Raw genomic sequence first — 21,023 nt, forward strand, 5'->3', positions numbered from 1 at the left:
CAGCAACAGGCTTCCTAAAAGTATTTTTTTACAAAGTCTATGAAAGGGCTACATGTGACAAAACACCTGCTGCCAGGACTGTGCCATTTTTACACAAAGTGACTCAATATATTGATGTGATACAAATCACAAGGAAGGTGATTGATCTCTTGTTCAGAAATTGTCATGTGTCTCTTCAGATTGTGACATTCTCAGGCATTAAACATAATTGCATGTGATATTTCTCATTACAGATTGTCAGAGAACAGATGGAGATTTAAGTGGATCCATGTCATTTGAAATCAATGAAACCGCATCAGTAGGTAAGTCTAAAGCATTGTGTACACGAAGTTCAGTCATAAAAGAAAATGGAAGTTCTGGCTATATTCACTTGATACATTAAAAATCCTATTCTAAAATTCACTTAATGATATCAACACTGATCATGAGACTGATTTGTTCATGTGTCTTCAAAGCCCAATTGTTTGTTTCAGTACCTGTTTATGCCATATGTGTCTGTGTGTGTGTGTGTGTGTGTGTGTGTGTGTGTGTGTGTGTGTGTGTGTGTTTTGTAATTACTCATGAATTTTGCAAGTCTTGTGCTGTTTCCAAATTCAACATCATGTAAAGATATCTACTCTGATTACAACATGAATGCAACCTTCACACATATATGAACTGGCATGCAATACACAGTACATGAACAAGGTGAGAGATAATAATCTTGCTATAGAATGGCTCGAGTTTGGGTGCAGTTTCAGATCCCCATGAGTTCTGTTTAGCAGTATTGTGTGTTATCATGCTGTCCACTCTATATATGGAAAAAAAAATCTATCTCTTGGATATAGGACATAATAATGAAGGTTTCATGTGTGAGAGAGTGTAACCAATTATCATAAGAGATCCTACTTCATCAATTGATTGTGAAGATCAAGGTGCATAATATGGACCATGCTCCATCCTGAGTGCGCATGGCTGTATACCTCAGAAGACCACTAGTGCAGCTGTGTATGGGCTACCCAGCCATCTCGCTAGATAGAAAATGAAAATGAAACAAGCAAATAATACCACGTAATCTACCTCTCACATGGATCTTCCAGTTAGCATGAGCGTCATACATTAATTTATTTTTGTTTGTTTGTATTCGTTTAATTTCAGGTGATGTGATTGGTTTCCTTCCCATTCGGCCAGCCCCGGCGTCAGATCCCACACCTCTCACGCTGATTGTCACACAGCCAAGCAGTTTTGTGACCTTTGACCCTTCAACACTGAGACTATCCCTGGCCCAACCTGTTAATGCTGATGTGAGTTTGTACAATTTTGTTTTGTTTTATTTTTGTTCATTTATTCATTTATTTATTTATTTTCTCTTTTTTTTGCTATTTCAACTTGGAATTGCATGAAAATGGCAGTGCCCTGTTGAACAGCGGTGGAAACACTGAAGGGGCTATAGTGAATAGATAGATCACAGAGTATCAGTTGATCTAATCATTGTCTTTCTTCTTTGGTCTTTTTTTCTTTCTTTGTCTGTATCTCTCTCTGCATCTATGAATTTTTCTCTATCTATCTATCTATCTATTTATCTATCTATCTATCTATCTATCTAATTATCTATCTATTTATCTCTCTATTTATCCATGTATATTTCTATCTCTCTATATATCTATCTCTTTCTCACTCTCTCTTACCCCATCTGTGAGTGTAAACCACATTGGTGGTATAACTTCTATTTCAGTGATGCATATCATAGTATCAACAAAGCAAGTACAATACATGCATGTACAGGGTGCACTTAAACATAATCAAATGTTATGATCCATTAAATGGATGAGATGATAAACAATGTGTTTAGTAGAAATATTCATTATTTTATTCACACATAGAAGTGATGCATCACGCGTTACCCCGGGGTACCGTAGTACTGCGGGTAACCGCGTTGTGTAGCGCCACCTCATGTCCACTCGAGGACAGCCAGAGAAAAATGCATGCACTGTGTGTGCGTGTACATAGTCATTCCCATGCCACTGCATGTTATACTATGCGTGCATGGAAGTTGCGATACCACTAGCGTGTGCTTTAGTGCAGTGCGATGCAGTGGCTAGCGCGGGCTAGCTCCAGCACCAAAATAATTTCCTCTTTTTGGCACCCAGGGTACAACCTTTTTAAAAAAATAAATAATTCTACAAAATGGCTGATTTTTATTTGGTACCCCGGGATACCATTTGTGTCATCATATGGATAACTGTGAAATACAATACTCTTCAATATTAAACACTTACAAGTGCATACTGTGTATTGTGTGTCCATAAGTATGCCTACAATGCTGAGCTGTACCAGTAACTGAAATGAAGTTTCTGCCAGAGTTCTGCATCTCACATTGTGGCCCTGTTTTATTCAAGGAAGCACAATTGCTAACCAAGAATAAGGGCAACTGCAAATAGCTCAGTTTTGTTTGCACAAATTTATTTCAGATATATTGCAGTGCATAAAATCCCACAGTCTTATGATGGATACATATTTTGTTATGTTGCACTGTATGTGACAGTTCTGCATAAAAATTTGTTATACAATTAAATTGGCAACCAGCCTGTTGTTAGTGGCCACATGTCTAAGTAACCTTTGTTTACTTGTGTGTATTCACATCACACAGGTTCTACTGTATCGATTTATGATTGTATATTATTCTGTTGTATCATGGTGTATAATGTCACAACGTATGATATCAGATGAGATTAAAATCCAGGAAAGTTTCCATGGCAGTAGAATGCTGGTAGTAGAACACTTCACTGTGCACCACATATTCTTTCTTGGATCAGATCAGATTATAATCATTTTGATTGATGTTTTTCTGTCGATTATGCCTCTGGCAATTGATATAGAAGTGAATTCAACATTAATGTTCTTCCTTTTTTTTTTCTTCCAGTCTGGCTCGAATACAATTGAGATGTCCATTACTTGCCGACATACAGATGTAAGTAAATCTTCACTCTGTAGTGTTCTGAAGAACAAAATGAAATAGAAACTTTGTGGTAACATATCCAAAAATCGTGACTAGAATAAGTTTTGTCTTTTTCAGTTGTAGTTATGAAAAAATATTTGGAAACAAAGTAACTTATCATAATTGTATTTTTCTTTGAGAGTGATGAAAGTACCGTTTTACAGACATACAATGTGACATGAGAAATATATTATATTGTGATGTTACTCTACTGAATCTTCTCCGCATTCTTTTAAGCAGTTTTCCTGTTAAAAGTTTAGTTTAAAACCACTATGTATATCATCAGTGAGTAGTATATATAGTCACTTAGTTATAAGTTGTCCATTTATTCATAGGTCTACGTTATAGAGAATTGACCGTGTTGATGAAATTTCATATCGCATTGTGCATTCATGAAAGCCTTCATACAAAATAAGATGTGATTTGATCACATGATCTTTATTCAAAATGTGAGTACAGTGAAAACTCGATCTTAGCTGTGATGTGAATATGTGCAATTTTTCTATGTCTCCATTGGTTTTCCCCCAGATCGTGTGGTCTTATGATATATTCATTACGATAGTGGATGCAAATGACAACACGCCATATTTCATTGGCGCGCCATACACCGTTTCTGTACCAGAGGTAAGTACAGAATCAGATTGGTCAGGTCTATCTAGCAAATAAGATTATTTTCCATGCAACAAATGCTTTTCATTTACAGCAGTTGCTCAGACCAGTTCAGTTCAGATTAGCATGTTTATACCCCCGCCAAACAAAGTTTGAAGGGGGTATATAGGAATCAGCGGACGGTCGGGCGGTCGGGCGGTCGGTCGGTCGGTCGGGCGGTCGGGCGGTCGGTCCGTTGCAAATCTTGCGTCGCGAACTACTTCCTCAGTTTTCAACCGATTCCCATAAAACTTGGCACAGATGTGTGCCTTGGGTTGTAGATGTGCAAGACGTATTTTTTGACAGTACCCAAAAGTACGTTGCCATGGTAACGGCATATTATGGGCAAAAATGGGTACAAATCTTGCGTCGCGAACTCCTCCCACAGTTTTTGATCAATTTTTATGAAATTAGGTACAGATGTTCGTCTGAATATGTTAATGTGCAAGACACATATTTCCGCAGTGGCAAAAAGTGCGTTGCCATGGTAATGGCATGTTATTGGTAAAATATAGGGCAAAATGCTTCATGGCAAAACTGCTTCATCAGTGTTCTTCCAATTCTCATGGAATTCATATTGAATGTTTGTCTTAGGATATAGGTCAGCATGACACATTTCTTGACAGTGACAAAAAGTATGTTGCCATGGTAACAGCTCACATATTATGAGCCAAAATGATGGAAAATTTTGTGTTGCAAACTACTTCCTCAGTTTTTGCCCAATTTCCATGAAACTTGGTACAGATGTGTGCCTTTGGTTGTAGATGTGCAAGACGCATTTTTTGACAGTACCCAAAAATACGTTGCCATGGTAACGGCATATTAATGGCAGAAGATCAAGGAAAGATCTTGCGGATTGAACTACTTCCTCAGTATTTTGACCAAAGCTTATGAAATGTGGCACACACCTTGATCTTGGTGGGAAGATGTGGAAGACATATTTTTCGGACGTGTCGGAAGCTGCATTGCCATGGTAACGGCATATAAATGGCAGACGATCAAGGAAAGATCTTGCGGATTGAACTACTTCCTCTGTATTTGACTGAAGCTCATGAAATGTGGCACACACGTTGGTCTTGGTGGGAAGATGTGCAAGACATATTTTTTGGACGTGTCGGAAGCTGCGTTGCCATGGTAACGGCATATTAATGGTGGAAGATCAAGGAAAGATCTTGTGGATTGAACTACTTCCTCAGTTTTTGACAAAAGCTTATGAAATGTGGCACACACAATAGTCTTGGTGGGAAGATGTGCAAGACATATTTTTCGGACGTGTCGGAAGCTGCGTTGCCATGGTAACGGCATTTAAATGGCAGAAGATCAAGGAAAGATCATTCCTTGGGTAAGACTGTCGTCACGGGGCGGGGGTATTAATCACCTTAAGTGGTATTTTATTTTCGTAATAATAGTACTTTAAATCAAGCAGTATGCAGTTAGAACATAGACAAATCAGGACTTTTGTCAAAAGAGCTGTAATATATAATAGCAATGAAATTTTCTAGTTTCTATACTTCTTGACATTTTTTCTTTCTAATTTGGTATGATTACTGAAGTTAGAAATAAAATCTTTCCTCAGTAAATGTTCAGCTAATCAAAATGATGATTTAAGTGACAGAACCCTCATGAGGAAGAAAAAAAAATGTTTTACCCATTTTGTGCCAGGGACTTTGGACATTGTTTACAACAGTAGGGGGTTTTCTGTGCTAAGCAGCACTCAAAGCATGTAACGGATTAACCCTTCCTATGCTAGGTGACTTTGGACAGTGTGACAATGTCAAGGGGTTTTTCTCTGCCAATCATCATTCAAGGCACATAAAGAGTTAACATGAGGATCTGCCACAAGTAACAGCACAGTTGAAATGTTTCTTTATTACAGAATGCCCCTGTAGACTCAATAGTGTTTTCTGACATCAGAGCCGATGATAACGACGGTGATGGTCGCAATGGTCAGAGACTCTATCGAGTCATCGAAAATCCTAATGATCCGGTGAGATTTTGTGCTGTATTTTGGTTTGTTTTTATCATTTTTCATTCCTGCAAGTAACCTTTCCTACGTAGTAGTCTTCAGTGGTAAGCTGAGATTTGTGAACTGTTAGGCAAATTGTAACCTGTTGAGATATTGTTATAGTATTTTTCAGTTGTAAGCTGAGATTTGTGAGCTGTTAGGCAAATTGCATCCTGTTGAAATATTACGAGTGTGTCTTTAACATGTCTTTATTGCATTTGCATTTGAATTTAGATAACTGTGAAAATATTCTTTCTGCAATTTGTTTGCAAGGTCTTGTCACGGTATTGCAAGAGAATATTGAATAGCATTTTGAAGTCTCATCTTAACCTAAATTGATTCACTTTCCTTCTGGTGGAGTCTATTGTTACAATATATGTAATTTCTCTCCTTAATGTCTTTATTTCCATTCCTTTTTGTTACAAATTTGTACCGTCATGCAGGAAGCAAGCACCTTTTTTGGAATACCAAGTTCAGGAAGAGGAGAAGTGTGGTTACTGCAGAGTCTCGATTATGAAACAAGAACGCAGTTTGTCCTTGGTCTTGAAGCAAGGGTAAGATAAAGCACGCCTTTGCCTTGGAAACGTTGTAATGTGTAATTCTATTTACAATCCAATGCAATGGTTCTCAGTGTTATAATGCAGGATATGCTTAGATGCCAAATGCATTGCTTCTTTTCCATTATATTTAGTGCTCAAACAGTAGAGGATTTCTTCTTTATACATTTTTCATCATACATCGTGAAGGCCTGCTTAAATGCTATTCTATGTCATGTTTGACATAAGTTGAATAGCAACTTTCTATAACCCAGTCAATGATGTTCGTATGATAAAAATAATGAAAGCAACTGTGTTTTTATTCCAAGACCAAATGGGCTACTCCTGAGTCATGCATGATTGAGTGATGACATGTAGAATAATGACACAGAGTTTGTGGAACCAAAATCACAGTTTATATTATTTATTTATTCATTTTTTTTCTTTTTCGGGTGGCTGTTGCAAACGTGCAACACATTTTCAGGAAACACAACTGATGAAATTTTAGAGGATTTTGCACTTACCCTAATTTCTTGCAGTCTTTACATGTATAATGAAAAAGATGCTGAACAGCAGGTGGAGGATTACGTTTCAGTAATTGCTTTCAAAATATAGAGCAATATCACATGGAAAATCAGTCATTAACTGATGTGCAGTGTAGTTAAATGACGATCCAGTGCTGTAAATACAGTGCCTGAAAACAAAGCTGGTTTCACAGTTATATTCATTGAGTTAATTCACATGTTCATTTGACAGTTTGATTGACATGAATTCAATAAGCATACTGAGTGCTGTTCAGAAAAAATAAAGATAAAATGAGGACATGACTATCAGAATAAGGCACAACTTATACAATGTAAGAGCAAAACTGAAATATATCATGTTTGTGTCTCTCACATTCCTTGTTCTTATTATCACTTATCTCTTTTAATCACTGAATGAGTGTGTATGTAGTGATACTAATGAGTGATAGATTGTGTCACAGACCTTCAATGCAGACATATGCTTTGTACAAGCTTCTACACTCTTAAAAAACAAACAAACAAAAAAAAAACAAAAAAAAACAAGTGAACAGATTTTCCTCTTTTCATCGACTCTCTCATCCCAGGACAACGGACAATCTCCGAGATCGACAACGACGACACTGACAATCAATGTAGTAAACGTTGATGATGGCGCCCCACAGTTTATACCCTGTAATGTCACCACATGCAATGATGTGCAATATCAGGCCACCATACAGGAAAAGACGGTCAGTAGCCTTTTAAACCGTGTCAAATTTGAAATTTTCAGTGAATGTTAAGTCATTTTCTGTATTCATGAAGAAAAGCTATTTGACTACTTACACTTAAGTCAAGCTTATATTTGGTCATGAAGTTATTTGTGAAAGTTTGTGCAAATGAAAATTAAAAAAAATGCTTAGACTTGGGTCATTTCTGCAGTTGTGATTTTAACATATCATATTAACCCTTTGCATATGCAGACAAACCAATCAGACTTTTGTAAACTCAACTTCATTCTCTTGCTTTACTCTTTTAGATTTCAAGTGGAAAATGATGCTAAATAGATTTTAATGTTGTTCATGCATGCTGCCTCCTTTTTTTAATCATTCACACAAATAGATGCATTGTTCCATGTGTTGAGATCACAGTGGCATGTGTATAAATCTGCTCTGAACAGATATAAGTGTTAGAGTTAATCTGATATATTTTTGTGATAAATCCTGATTTGCCATTTTTTCCCTTTTGTGCCAACAGCCGAGATCTGAACCGATAGATTTTGACCCAGGACCAATCCAAGCAGTAAATGTAGCAGGTGGAGGGGAAAACCCACAGCCTATAGTCTACTCCTTTACAGCAGGTACAAATCACACTTATTTTGATGCTACTTGCCCCTGTTTGTCTGTCTTTAAAATTTCTTTTAGCTACGTGAGTCCTATTATAGTATAGCCAGATTCCCAGTGAACTTGCCCATAAGATACATGTACTTGCAAATATGTGCTACACAATTACACTTTTGCAGCAGAAATGAGGAAAAACAATAATAGTTTCTTCATTGACACTGGTTTAGATGGAGCTACATTACCCAGTACTTTATGACTGTATGTGTTGAAAAGGCTTTGATAATGAAAGAAATTTTTGTTATGAAAGACCCATCTTGATATAGATGAATACATGATTTTGAACATGATGTATGTAATTCAGGTAGGGGGATTAATTTCACTCTACAAAGTATCATATGCCCTGTTTGACAGATACATTCAGCTCTTATTAGACATTTAAGTATTTTGTGGAAGATTTCTAAGATTCATGTTTATTTTGTTCAGTGCAGAAAGGGCTAAAGCCAAACAATAGAAGTAGAATATATTATGTCAGTACTGTGGTTGGGATGAAGAATAATAAAACAGAAACATTACTGTGAATAAAAACAAGTACATCCCTTTGAGTGTTATATAGAAGAAGAATAAACCTAGGGAGTGACACCACTTCAGTATTTTTCTATATTTCTCTTTTATCAGTCTCTAATTTAGCCAAAAGGACATTAGCATATCAAAGCTTGTATTTTGGCTCAATGATTTTGTGATTTTTAACTAACTGTTTTCTTATTTTTCATTCCAGGATCTCCTACAAACTATATGTCGTACTTTGCTATTGACCCAGTGGATGCTTCAGTAACGCTGCTTCAAACTGTTCGTCACTCAGAATATGATCTCTTTGTTATGGAAGTCACCGTAAGTTCTAGATTGAAATGGTGATGTTATGCATATATACAGAGCCTTTATCAGTTTGATATGATATGATGTGTTTGAATTGTGTTTATATGCCAACAGCACTCTGAGTTGGTGAATCTCATAACTTTATAGCTGTGTCAAACTTCTTTTCATATTATACAAAAAAAAAAATGCATAGAACATGAGGCATCATTATTACAGAAGTAACTAGACTGGTTCACAAGTTTAATTGTGCACATTTCTTGCCTCACATTATTGGCTTTATTCACATACAATGCTCACATGGGAGTAGAATTCAAGTTCATAATGATTATGTTTATATCATTCAGGGGTGTTTCTGTGTATCACCCAATAGGCAGATGGTCTTACAGATCTTTTTCTGCAATGCCTCAAGAGTCTGCTTTCTTTGTAGACTGTACACGACAAGAAATGGTGTGCATGATGAAAGAACATGCAATTTTTTTCTGTTATATTTTGTTTCTTCTTTGGAAGATTTGTTTTTTTTTATTAGCCCTTGTGAGATACATATTGGAGATGTAGTAATATTGGTTGGCTCTTTTTGATACTCTCGTTCTGTAGAAGTTAACTCGTCTTTCATGAAACAAATCTTTCTTTTTCATCATGATTCATGGTATTCTCTGCTCTCTTTCTCCCTCAAGGCAAGCAAAGGTGCCAGTGTTGCCAGGGCAACAGTCATCATTGACATCTTAGAAATGAACTCCCAGCGTCCCACATTCCTTCCCGTCATAGCCATGTATGGCTACATTTACGAAAACTCGCCCGTTGGCACTCAAGTCACTGCGGATGTTGCTCAAACAGTACCTCTCGTTATTCAAGCTACCGATCCTGATTTGGAACCTGTAAGTAATCCAGTGTTGTCTCATCTATATATGAAGGGTTTGTTTGCAAAAACCGATAAGTCCATTTTTGAAGATTTTGAAGTACGATCTCTGTCATAAAGTACAAAATAATACCTTTTAAATGATATATTGGTCACTACATATAAAGGTATAGTTTTGAAGTTATGGTCAAAAGAAGCAAAAATTTTCTTATTATTCTCTTTATTTTTCTTGACCTTTAATCGCAAATATCTCCATTTGGCAAATATGGACTTATCGGTTTTTGCAAACAAACTCTTCATATACTATTCCAAGCACTTGAGATGATAAAGAGATTCCCTAATTATTTTCTGACTCAATTCTGTTTGCAGAAATCTTCTTGTTATCATATTCAAAGAGATTAAATAATCCATTGGTATTTTAAATGCCAAATAATTGTTGCAAGTGATAACTTAATTCACTTCATTTTTTTGGTAAGATAGCTAGGATTCAGACAGGACATCACTTAACTGATTATCTGACCATTAATACAAAAAAGTCATTTTCACCAAAATTTGAGGTACATGGTCTTGACAGCCCAGTGATGAAATGCTTTTGAAAATGATAAATAATTGATGATGAATCAATAATCTCCAGGAGTTGTATATTGAAATCATTATCATAGCGTTGTACCCTTCTTTCCATGCTAATGCAGGATGAAACTCCCCAGCTCCAGTACTACACTTCAGACACCACCAATACCTTTGTCCTGGAAAGCATCGGAGAAGACAGAGGGTATCTCGTTCTCAGTAATGGGGCAACTCTACCTCTTGATGCTGAAGAGAGAAGCAACTACACAATATCTGTAAGGAATCTCTCTGTACCTCTTCAAAACAAGCAAACAAACACACACAAACAGAATGGATTGGATGTTGAATGTCTTGTATATAATTCCTTTGACTAAGCTTCTCAAAACAGCATATTTTCTCACAAGGTTATTGATACTTCTGGATTTAAATCTTTTTAAATCAGTGAAGTAAAGGATAATGAACTCTCGAAATTCACTGGCAGTAACAGTTTTGGATGTTGTGTGGGATTGACTTCGAATAAGGCTTTAGAACAAAACTATTTTTTTAGCACCCTGTCTTAAACAATTTGACAGAGGTTATTAGCTTAGAATACATCAAAATTAGATGTCTGCAGTATCTGAATTTAAGTGAGGCAAGTTTTCCATTGTTGGAAAGCTTAGAGTCCAAAATTTTTAACAAATATTTAATCAGAGAATTAATGTAAGCAGTTTTAGCAAGCTTCTATAGAAACAGGTCATATGTGATTTATGTTATATGACAAGTTCTTCAAGTTTTGGGTTTGATAATTTCCTGCACTAGACCAAACGACTGTTCCAAGGTAGCTTTGTTATATAATTCTTACTTAATGTCCTCACTAATGTGTATTATCTGTGTAATAAACACAGGATGAGCTCCTCATTGGCATTGCATGCAACCAGGTTGCCAATAGTAATGACACAGCTAATCTCCTTAATTTGTGTGTGGTCCCACCCGTGTAGGTTGTTGCTAAGGAGAACAATACCATGCTGGGACAGGTCAGTGAGAGTCTGTCCATCTACATCACCGTCTTGGACAGGAATGAAAATACCCCGCAGTTTGTGCCCAACCAGTTTACTGCCGGAGACGACGTGAATCGTTACAAAGTTCCTCTAAGGGAGAATGCTGAGAGTAACTTCACTGTGATTGCGGTGTGTATAGCGGAGTGATGACTTCACAAATCATGATAATATATCAGGAAGACATATCTCAGCATTTTATTCATGAAAGCGTTAAATGCATGTGCATTCCAGTTTATTACCCTCAAATACTAAATCAGTTATCACCTTGAAAATAAAAGATCTCAAAGATATCCTACCACATCTGACTGGTATAATACCTTGGGCCAAATGCATAAAGCGAGCAATTGCTTTAAGTAAAAGCACAAGCTCGTCTAGCAAAAGGTCTAGCTCAAGCAATATTGCTTAAATCCATATGCATAACCTTTTGCTTGTGCTCATACCTTTTGCTTATCCCGCACAAGCAATTGCTTGCGTTTTTAACAAAAAGGACGTCACGCCTGTGCGAACACAAGAACAAAGGCGAATGTGACAACATGTATTTGAAAGGGCACGTGTGTGCGGGAACATTTCCTGCTCATAAATGCACACATAGAAGCGCATACATATCTACACACACACGTACTGGCTGATTTCCATCACTGTTTACAGTTGCCCGGATCTGCCAGATTGCACGTGGAGAGAGGTCTCCTTGCTCTCCACCAAAGTCAGACATCCTACCTGTTTTTCATCACATTTTGCATGCTAACCACTGGGCATTCCTGTGTTGAAACTAAAAAGTTTCTTACACTACTTACGAGTAATTTCTTGTAGATTTATACCACTCCTGCACAAGTGTGGTCTTTTTTTCATGAATATGAAAATCATACTTAAAAGGGAACGTCCCAGTTAAGCAAAAGCTCAAGCTCATTTTCCAGGGCTTGGAAAATCGTAAGCAATTGCTAGCAAGAGCTAGCAAAAGGTATGTTTTATGCATAGCTTGGTCTCTAAGCAATTGCTTGTGGGCAGCAAGCAATTGCTTGTGCTTGCTACCAAAATCTTCTACTCGCAAGCAATTGCTTGTTTTTATGCATACGGATTCGAGTAAAAGGGTAGCACGAGCAATTGCTAGTGTTTATGCATCCGGCCCATTGTCTCTTCAGCAGTGGGGTATTATTGTGGAATGTCATAATGTCTTGCATTTGCAATTTTGATACATTCTGCATACAGTACAGTATTAATGAATTTAATATTTTTTGTGGTTTCATGTAGTTCTTATGAGGTGTAGGGGTGTGATGAAGTCGATATTCATATATTTCTGTCACAAAAGAATTGACAAATAAACGAATGTCCATCTATGTATGTGTGTTTGTATGTATGATGCATCTATCTATCTATTTATCTATCTGTCTATAGATCCATCTTTCTGTCTAGATTTGTGTATCAGTATTTTCACCTTTTTGAATGTTTATCTCATCTGTCTATTAATTTATCCGATTTACCTATCTATCAATCTAATGTATCAATTTTTTTATCTGTGGAAAATTGAGCAAAGAAAATGGGATTCCATTGGGATACGAACCCGAGACCTCTGGATGCTATCCCAATGCTCTACCGACTGAGCTATAGAAAGTCCTAGTTCAGTGTTTGTTCCAGACACCCTAAATTCTCAATGCTCGAATGGTCAGAAGCTATAGCAGTGTGTTTGTGTGTGACACACACGTACACACTTGAACCTGGCATAAACCCGAAGGATAATTCAATTTGGGGATAAATGCGAGGGATCACGGAAGTGATGCAGCTTTTTGAGTATGTAACAAATGCAAACAGAAAAACTGATCAGAATGAATATTATCTATTGGTGGAAAATTGAGCAAAGAAAATGGGATTCCATCGGGATAGCATCCAGAAAAACTGATCAGAATGAATATTATCTATTGGTGGAAAATTGAGCAAAGAAAATGGGATTCCATCGGGATAGCATCCAGAGGTCTCAGGTTCGTATCTTGACGGAATCCCATTTTCCTTGCTCAATTTTCCACAGATAAAAGAAATTGATACATTAGATTGATAGATAGGCATATTGGATAAATTAATAGATTGACATATGGACAGACAGATGGACAGACAGATGAGACAAACATTCAAAATGGTGAAAATACTGATACACAGATAATGGATACACAGAAAGATGGATCTACAGACTGATAGATAAATAGATGCAGATTTTTTTTATCTAATCAATCTATCTATCGACCTATCTATCCAACCAATGGAATGTTTCACCAGAGTTGTGTACTTTCTTCTTTTTGGCTATTATTAGATTGCTGTTCTTGATGCAGACATTTCATCTAATCCACCAGTCGTAGAGTATGAGTTTGTCACCAGTGAAGCCAGCGCTATCTTCTCAGTGATCAGAGAGGGTGATGATGTGGTCATCCGTCTCATTAATGCTGGGACGATTGTGGACTCCAATTTTTTCATCATCTCTCTCCAAGCAACGGATGCGGATGACCCAAACAGGAGGTAACCGTGGTGACCCTTCTGAAGATCACTATTGTAATGAAGATGATAAAGAGAATTTCACATCTTCATCACGTCACTCTCTTACCTCCATGATTGTCCAACTTTCTACTCCCTCTCCTTCCTCCTTTGTGGTTCTTCTTTGTCCTCCCACCGACTTCCAACCCATTACCTGATTCTCACTCTATTTTTCCCTTTAAACTATCCCTGTCTCCTATTCTCTTGTCTCCATTAGTGCATCCTCGTCTTTCAGCTCACCACTGCCCTTTGAGTGTCAGCATTTTTCATCGCTACACTTAAAGGACAAGTCCACCTTCATATACATAAGGATTGAGAGAATGCAGCAATATTAGTAGAACACATCAGTGAAAGTTTGAGGAAAATTGGACAATCCGTTCAAAAGTTACGAATATTTTAAGTATCTGCGCAGTCACTGCTGGAAGAGAAGACTACTACAGTGTATGATGTCACATGTGTACAACTATATAAGGAAAATAAAAAGAGAATTTCACAAAACTTTACTTTTTGAATAAAGTGCACATTTGTCTGTCTTGCTACTGATGTATGTTAAGGGTAATATTACTCCCCCTGCCTTCTGAAAGAGAGAAGTCAAGTGTTCTTTTCTTATGCGAGAAAAATGGAAATATGTTGAATTTTCTTTATTCTTTCTTTATATCATTGTACTCATGTGACATCACAAGCTATAGTAGTCTTTTCATCCAGCCGTGACTGAGCAGAAACTTCAAAAAACTTTTTAACGGATTGTCCAATTTTGCTCAAACTCTCACTGATGTGTTCTACTAATATTGCTGCATTCACTCAACCCACATGTCTATGAAGGTGAACTTGTCCTTTAATGACTTCCTATGTCGCTTCCCTCCTCCACTCCCCTCTTTCTAGGGTCTTCTTTTGCCAGACACCAGTCCTTTCAAGGATTACATTCACGTGGTGTTGCTGCAAACCTCTCTTCTTCAAGAAATGAACTAATGATGATAATGCAAAATATAAAATGACATATGTGAAGATCCACTTGACTCATAGCTAATGCATGAGCCTCTCATGCAGTGGATTAAAGTTTGCTGCCCTCTTTGTCGGCCCACAGAACTCCTCTGGTCTATGTGGACATCTTAGTCATACCAGCAACGGACAACAGTCCTCCAGAGTTCTCTTCACCTGGAGGCTACTCCACCACCGCTTTTGAGAATCTGCCCGCCGACGCCCTTGTCATATCCGTTGTGGTATGTTTTGTGTGTCATGGAGAGCTTACAAAGTACCAAGGTGGCATACATAAATTGTAACTTGAGTAAACACAGCTTATGGTGTTCTATTGAGTTTAGGGGATTAGAGCGAATATGAGGCTTATGACACTATATTTTTCTAATTATATTACATCAGTGTTGAAAAAAGCTTGCTGTTACACAGAATTTTGGCAGAATAATCTTAACTCTGACAAGGCACCTAGAGTAAGGCACATTGCTTGATGCCTTTTTTGGTTTGAAAGTTGATTCTGTAGGTCAAAGAAGATGCATTGTGTAGATTTATATCAATGTGCAATTTGAATAGCTTATGTTGTAAGAGGTCATAGTACAAATTTTTTAGTGTGGATGAACCCAAATTTCACTTTGTTAAAAGCAAAATATCTTATTTGAAACATGGACCATGACACTGAGGTTTTTCTAGAGTCATTCAGAACAAGATTATCATCTTACTGTAAAAGTGGATGGTTTCGAGCGACTAATTTTTTGCGTTAGGCCTGGTAAGAAGAGCGTCATGGGTTTTTAGTTGCATGGAATCAAGACATCAACTACTGGAACATATGGCAAGCAAAAATATTTGCATGCTTTTTTTTTCACACTAGTTTCTGGTTGTGCGAAATGCTGAAAATTTCAACACCCTGAAAATTCTACTTTTACAGTCATTAAACTACTGTGAAAACTTTAATGAAAAATACTGTGGTATTTCATGGATAGCTTAGAGTCATTGTTACATTAATTATCTGTCTTCACTTCGCAGGCCAGTGACCCTGACTTGGACCTTGTAAGATACAGCATCGTGGCAGGCAACACAGATGATACCTTTATGATTGAAGACGATACCACGTAAGTATTGACCATCATCGAAAGGTACAATACTGTATTTTTAACCCGTTGAGGACAAGCTGAATTTACTATAACATGCATTTCCCATAGGCATCTACCTGAGTACACTCAGGACAAGTCTTCAATGGATTAATGATGACCCTGTCTTCTTTATAATCATTATTTTAACAGCATTTATCTAATCGTTGTAAAAATTTGTGTCATACAGATGATCAAAACTGGACTCACAGAGCCTCGAATCATTGAAGAGGTTTCAAAAATTAGTACAATGGATATTCTTATGCTTGGAGACAAATTATTCCCACAAATTCAGATTAATATTCATTCAAGATGAAGCAGTGGATGTATCATTCAATGTTTTTGTGCAGTATGTATGCCTATGGTTTCTTTTTTTATCATGGGTACTACGGAAACACCGAAAAATCAATGCTTATACAATGATGAAGGGCATTTTTGTCCATCAGTTGCAATCAAATAGCATTATAATACCACCTTTCTCCCTTCTTTCTTGCATGTCTTTTAAATCACCAGTGGTGAAATTCGTGTTCGAGGCACCCTGGACAGAGAAGTCACATCATCATATGACCTGGTTGTAGCTGCCTCTGATGGAAATTTGGTAAAGATTTTTGCTGTAGATATTTTTCATTTTCATGCTCTGAATGATTGGGGGATTTTGAAATTGTATGGAACTGGGCCACCGTGATTTGAATTCATGTTATGGTAATGGTGTCACGTTAGTGGCTTGGGAACAAAGCCAGATATTTTGAATTGTTTCTGAATCAAATTTATTCAACCTTCAATTGGTAGCTTTGCATGACCTTTCAGAGAGATTATTCTATACCTGATTAAAATAATCTTGGTTGCCTTCTATGGAATCATAGTCACACAAATTACTCTAGCACTGGAGAATTTGGTTGTGAGTTGGTGTTCAAACAGAAAAAAATTACAGCCCTGCTTATGAAATCACTGCACTCTTATCAAATGAAGTGAGATTGATTACAATTGAAATCTGTTTGCTGCATTCATGTAGGATGACCAAATTACATTTAATCTGTTGATGTTCCGTTTAACCCTCCTCTCATGCAGACCTCAGAAGTCACTGTGCAGATCATCATCAATGATGTCAACGATGAGCGTCCTGAATTCAACACCTCCTATCCTACCACCTTCCTCGTGGCAGAGCAAATAAGTAATGTCGAAGTTGGACGAGTGGTGGTAAGTTGATGGAAAAGTCCAGCTTGCATGGGAATATAGGAAAGAAGTATCATAACATTTGAGATTTGTACTAAAGGTTGAGCAATTGCTGAAAAATAAAAACAAGATTAAAACTCGGAGGTCCTGCCCTCGCTTACTTACATAGATGGCATGAGGATGTAAAATAAGTGGCAATTTCACCATACCACATTGAGTAATTATGATGCTAGAATTCTTTGGTATAACCAATGTCAATGTGGTACAGTTTTACAGCCTGATATGCTTGCTATATGACGTTCTTTTTTGAGGCAGTGATTCCATAAGTTCAGTGAAGTGGACAATTTACAGATAAGCAGCATTGCATGAAACAAACTCCAGGGGTGTGCAAGATATGCCTATTTATGGGAGCACTTTATTTACTAACTGTAAAACCTGACACATTTGCGGCATGAAACTTTGCGAATTGAAGTTAATGACCTTTTTTGGGGGGAATTGCCACTGGCATGCAATGTGTTGTTTAGACAAACACTTTATGGTGCATTTTACTTTCGCGAATCTTAGCTCCTGGCTATAGTCAGGAAAGTTTCATGCAAGCAGAGACATCAGGTTTTACAGTACCAGGTGTAAATATTTAGCATCAAATCAACTCCATACTTGGATTTTATACAGGCAACAGATGGAGACCAGCCTTTCACGGGGAATTCCCGCATCCAGTACTCTTTGGAGTCGGACACGTTTCGCATCAACGCCATCACTGGCTACATATTCGCCAACTTCACTCTGGACCGGGAGCAGCAGGACCGCTATGAGCTGGACGTCGTGGCCAGTGATGCTGGCTTCCCTTCCCTTAGCTCAACACTGACCGTCACCGTCATTGTACAGGACATCAATGACAACCGGCCCATCTTTGACCCCGAGGAGTATGAAGTCGACTTGCCTGAAGACACTCCTATTGAGAACTTCCTGGCTCTTCAGGTGAGCTCCAGTGCATGTAGACAGAAGTCAAACTTTCAAACTGCTTAGAATGTCAGAAAAAAAAGATGTGGTTGAGATGAAATGATGAACCATTCTTGTTTTGATAAAATAAACCAATATCTATCTATCTATCTATCTATCTATCTATCTATCTATCTATCTATCTATCTATCTATCTATCTATCTGTCTATCTATCTATCTAAACATGGATAATGATACATTGAAAGGTTTGGAATGCATGGTACTCTCTGCATATCATTTTTTTAAAGTCTTTCCATAAGTTATTAATCTTTAACTGGATGAGGAATTTTTCCTAGCATGTAATAATGCACTATTAAAGATATCGCACACATAGTATACCTGGGGCCTGTTTCATTAAACTTGTCATCAGTGACAAGTTGTCGTAGATGTGACAAGCTACTGAAATCCTTGCATCTGATTGGCTGAGAGCAAATTTGTCATAGAAATGTGGCAGTTGTCAATGATAACAAGTTTTATGAAATGGACCCCAGGACATACAGATGACCGTGACACTTTAAATAGCAAACTACGTAGCATTAAAACTAAATTTAGACACTTTAAGGTTATGAATTCTAAAACTGATGTTGAAATCAGCACTGAAAAGTATTTCAGGATATAATCACACCTACTTTTTTCAGTCTCTAGACTAAAGTGTGGATACAGGTTGGTTTATATGAAATAGTTCTACCCATGTGATTCCAGAAAGTCCTTGTTCCTAATTATAAGGAGAAAATAGTGTGCATAAGTACTGTTTCTTCCATTTTCCTGTCAACCAAATGATATTGGCTCAAATGATACCAAAATGTGTAGAAAATGTTGTCCACTGGATCTTTATGCAGTCAAAAATAGAACTTCGGTTGTGTATTTTATTGGTTTGTCAACTGTATGCCAGCAATTGAAATGAAAATAAACACTTACTCAAACATAACTTTTCTGTTGTTGTTAAATCTTTGTTTAAAGGCATTTGATCGGGATTCCATCGCTGGTCTGAGGTACAGCATCACTGCTGGCGATATCGACATATTTAGCATTGACCCGATGTCAGGAAACCTCTCCCTCCTCGTCCCACTGGACTATGAGATGGGACCGAGGATGTACTATCTGGAGGTAACAGTCACTGATGTGGACGTGGATGGATCTAATCTGACCGCTGTAGCCAACGTTACTGTCTTAGTCATGGTGAGTTTAATCATCTAAAATCACACTGATTAAAACTCTATGCCTGATTGATCTTGACAATTTTCCGTATGAAATGCAATTTGCAGTTTAATGCATAAATTCAACTCATTAATCGTATGCAATAGGTATGGACATATATGAATGTAAGAGCATATGAGTGTATACAGTGTATTTCTTTCTGAATAACCCATGGACATGGTGTGTGTCACTACTAAGTACTACTACTGCTCTTACTACTACTACTCTTATTACTACTCCTGTTGCTTGTAAAGATGATAATACTAATACCGCCAATATTACTAATGCACTACATACACTATTGCACTTCTACAACCTCTCTTCACACTTTTGTCCTGCAATGAAATTGATGACACATTGGATCTCCGGAGATTTTAATGTTTGTTGGGTCCCATGGCTCTCTTCAGTCACATACTGTAAAACATGATATATTCGTGGCATGAATTTTTCGCGAATTGGAGCCGACAGCCTTTTTCGTGGCATGAAATTTTCGCAAAATGCCACTGGCGTTCAATGCGTATATTGTACACAAGGACTTTCGCGTGCATTTTAATTTCGCGAATCTTGGCGCTCGCGAAATTCGCGAAATTGAAATGCACACGAAAATTCCTCGTTTTACAGTAAATCGTTTTGATGAAAAAGGTCAATGACCTCTTCATTGACAGTATTTCCTAGAAGTATTTAGTGCTACATTTATGCAAATGCTTATAAGTTATAATTCATGTGGTTCTTGTTTTCTTCTTTCCCCAGGATGAAAATGACAATGTTCCTGAATTTGAGGAGGAAAGTTATTTTGTGGTTGCTTCACGTGAGTCAGAAGTCGGAACCCTGATCATAGCAAACATCACGGCACTTGATGGGGATTTTCCAGTAAGTACTCTATGCAGCATGCTTTGCATATTTCCACATCTGTGACACATATGTAGGCAATGATGTAGATGTTAAATTCTGAATAGATTTGATGCTCAGTATTAGTGTACCTAACTCTCTGTGTGCCACTCTACAGTATAGGTGTGAGCCACATTGTTTTGAGACCACTACGCATGAGCAATTTTGGAAGAAAAAAAATTTTCCAAAGTCATGTAACTTTTGAATAAGTGTTTATGTAGAAAGGCAGTACAGCAAAGTTGTGAAGAAAATTGGAAGCTTAGCAATGGTGTATGGTAGAATATTATGTCCAACCTGTAACTCTGAGATGCTTTCAATGTACTTTGGCCTATTGCAATCTATCCATTGCTTTTTGTGTGGTTGTGCATTTGAGTGAAATATGCAAAGTTGGCAAGTTGTTGACCGAGTCGGTAGTGTGAACATGGCAAGCAAAGAGTTGAATATGCATAATTTTGAAAAAAAAATCTATCAAGTGGCACTTCATTATCAAGCTTTCCCCATAGCAATGTCAACAGTTACATCTACCTTCAGAGCAGAAATTGAATCTCTTCCACACTTTCATGTATGTACTAAGTTTTGTTTGTCAATCAGTGTACATTCAGTCAAGCATTATTCATTTTAATCCAGGATACTCCAAATGGTCAGGTGACGTACAGTTTCGTTCCACCCTCAGAGCTGTTTGAATTTACAGACCCCACCCAAGGGGATGTTTACACAGCAGGCAGCCTGTATAATGCATCCATGTGGCAAAATGTAAGTACACAGTATATACTGTACCTTTATGAATTCAAATATGTACCTATTTAT

At 37.3% G+C, this 21,023-nt stretch overlaps 1 protein-coding gene across 1 annotated transcript in view; it reads left to right on the forward strand.

Moving 5' to 3' along the window:
* Positions 1-2,923: 2,923 nt before the first annotated feature.
* LOC139729655 (protocadherin-15-like) overlaps positions 2,924-21,023 on the forward strand; it is a 39,146-nt gene continuing 21,046 nt past the window's right edge. Inside the window, exons 1-19 of the mRNA XM_071640582.1 lie at positions 2,924-2,950; positions 3,506-3,601; positions 5,502-5,612; positions 6,074-6,184; positions 7,275-7,418; positions 7,924-8,026; positions 8,785-8,897; positions 9,557-9,757; positions 10,431-10,580; positions 11,283-11,471; positions 13,642-13,844; positions 14,944-15,079; positions 15,855-15,940; positions 16,472-16,556; positions 17,027-17,155; positions 17,804-18,109; positions 19,092-19,310; positions 20,079-20,198; positions 20,844-20,969. Of these exons, the coding sequence (XP_071496683.1) occupies positions 2,924-2,950; positions 3,506-3,601; positions 5,502-5,612; positions 6,074-6,184; positions 7,275-7,418; positions 7,924-8,026; positions 8,785-8,897; positions 9,557-9,757; positions 10,431-10,580; positions 11,283-11,471; positions 13,642-13,844; positions 14,944-15,079; positions 15,855-15,940; positions 16,472-16,556; positions 17,027-17,155; positions 17,804-18,109; positions 19,092-19,310; positions 20,079-20,198; positions 20,844-20,969 (2,655 nt within the window). The remainder of the gene's footprint in view (positions 2,951-3,505; positions 3,602-5,501; positions 5,613-6,073; positions 6,185-7,274; positions 7,419-7,923; positions 8,027-8,784; positions 8,898-9,556; positions 9,758-10,430; positions 10,581-11,282; positions 11,472-13,641; positions 13,845-14,943; positions 15,080-15,854; positions 15,941-16,471; positions 16,557-17,026; positions 17,156-17,803; positions 18,110-19,091; positions 19,311-20,078; positions 20,199-20,843; positions 20,970-21,023) is intronic.

The sequence above is a fragment of the Diadema antillarum genome, unplaced genomic scaffold, assembly GCF_040938485.1.
Source record: "Diadema antillarum isolate AM-2024a unplaced genomic scaffold, OU_Dant_1.0 seq00000248_RagTag, whole genome shotgun sequence".
In the NCBI taxonomy this organism is placed as follows: domain Eukaryota; kingdom Metazoa; phylum Echinodermata; class Echinoidea; order Diadematoida; family Diadematidae; genus Diadema; species Diadema antillarum.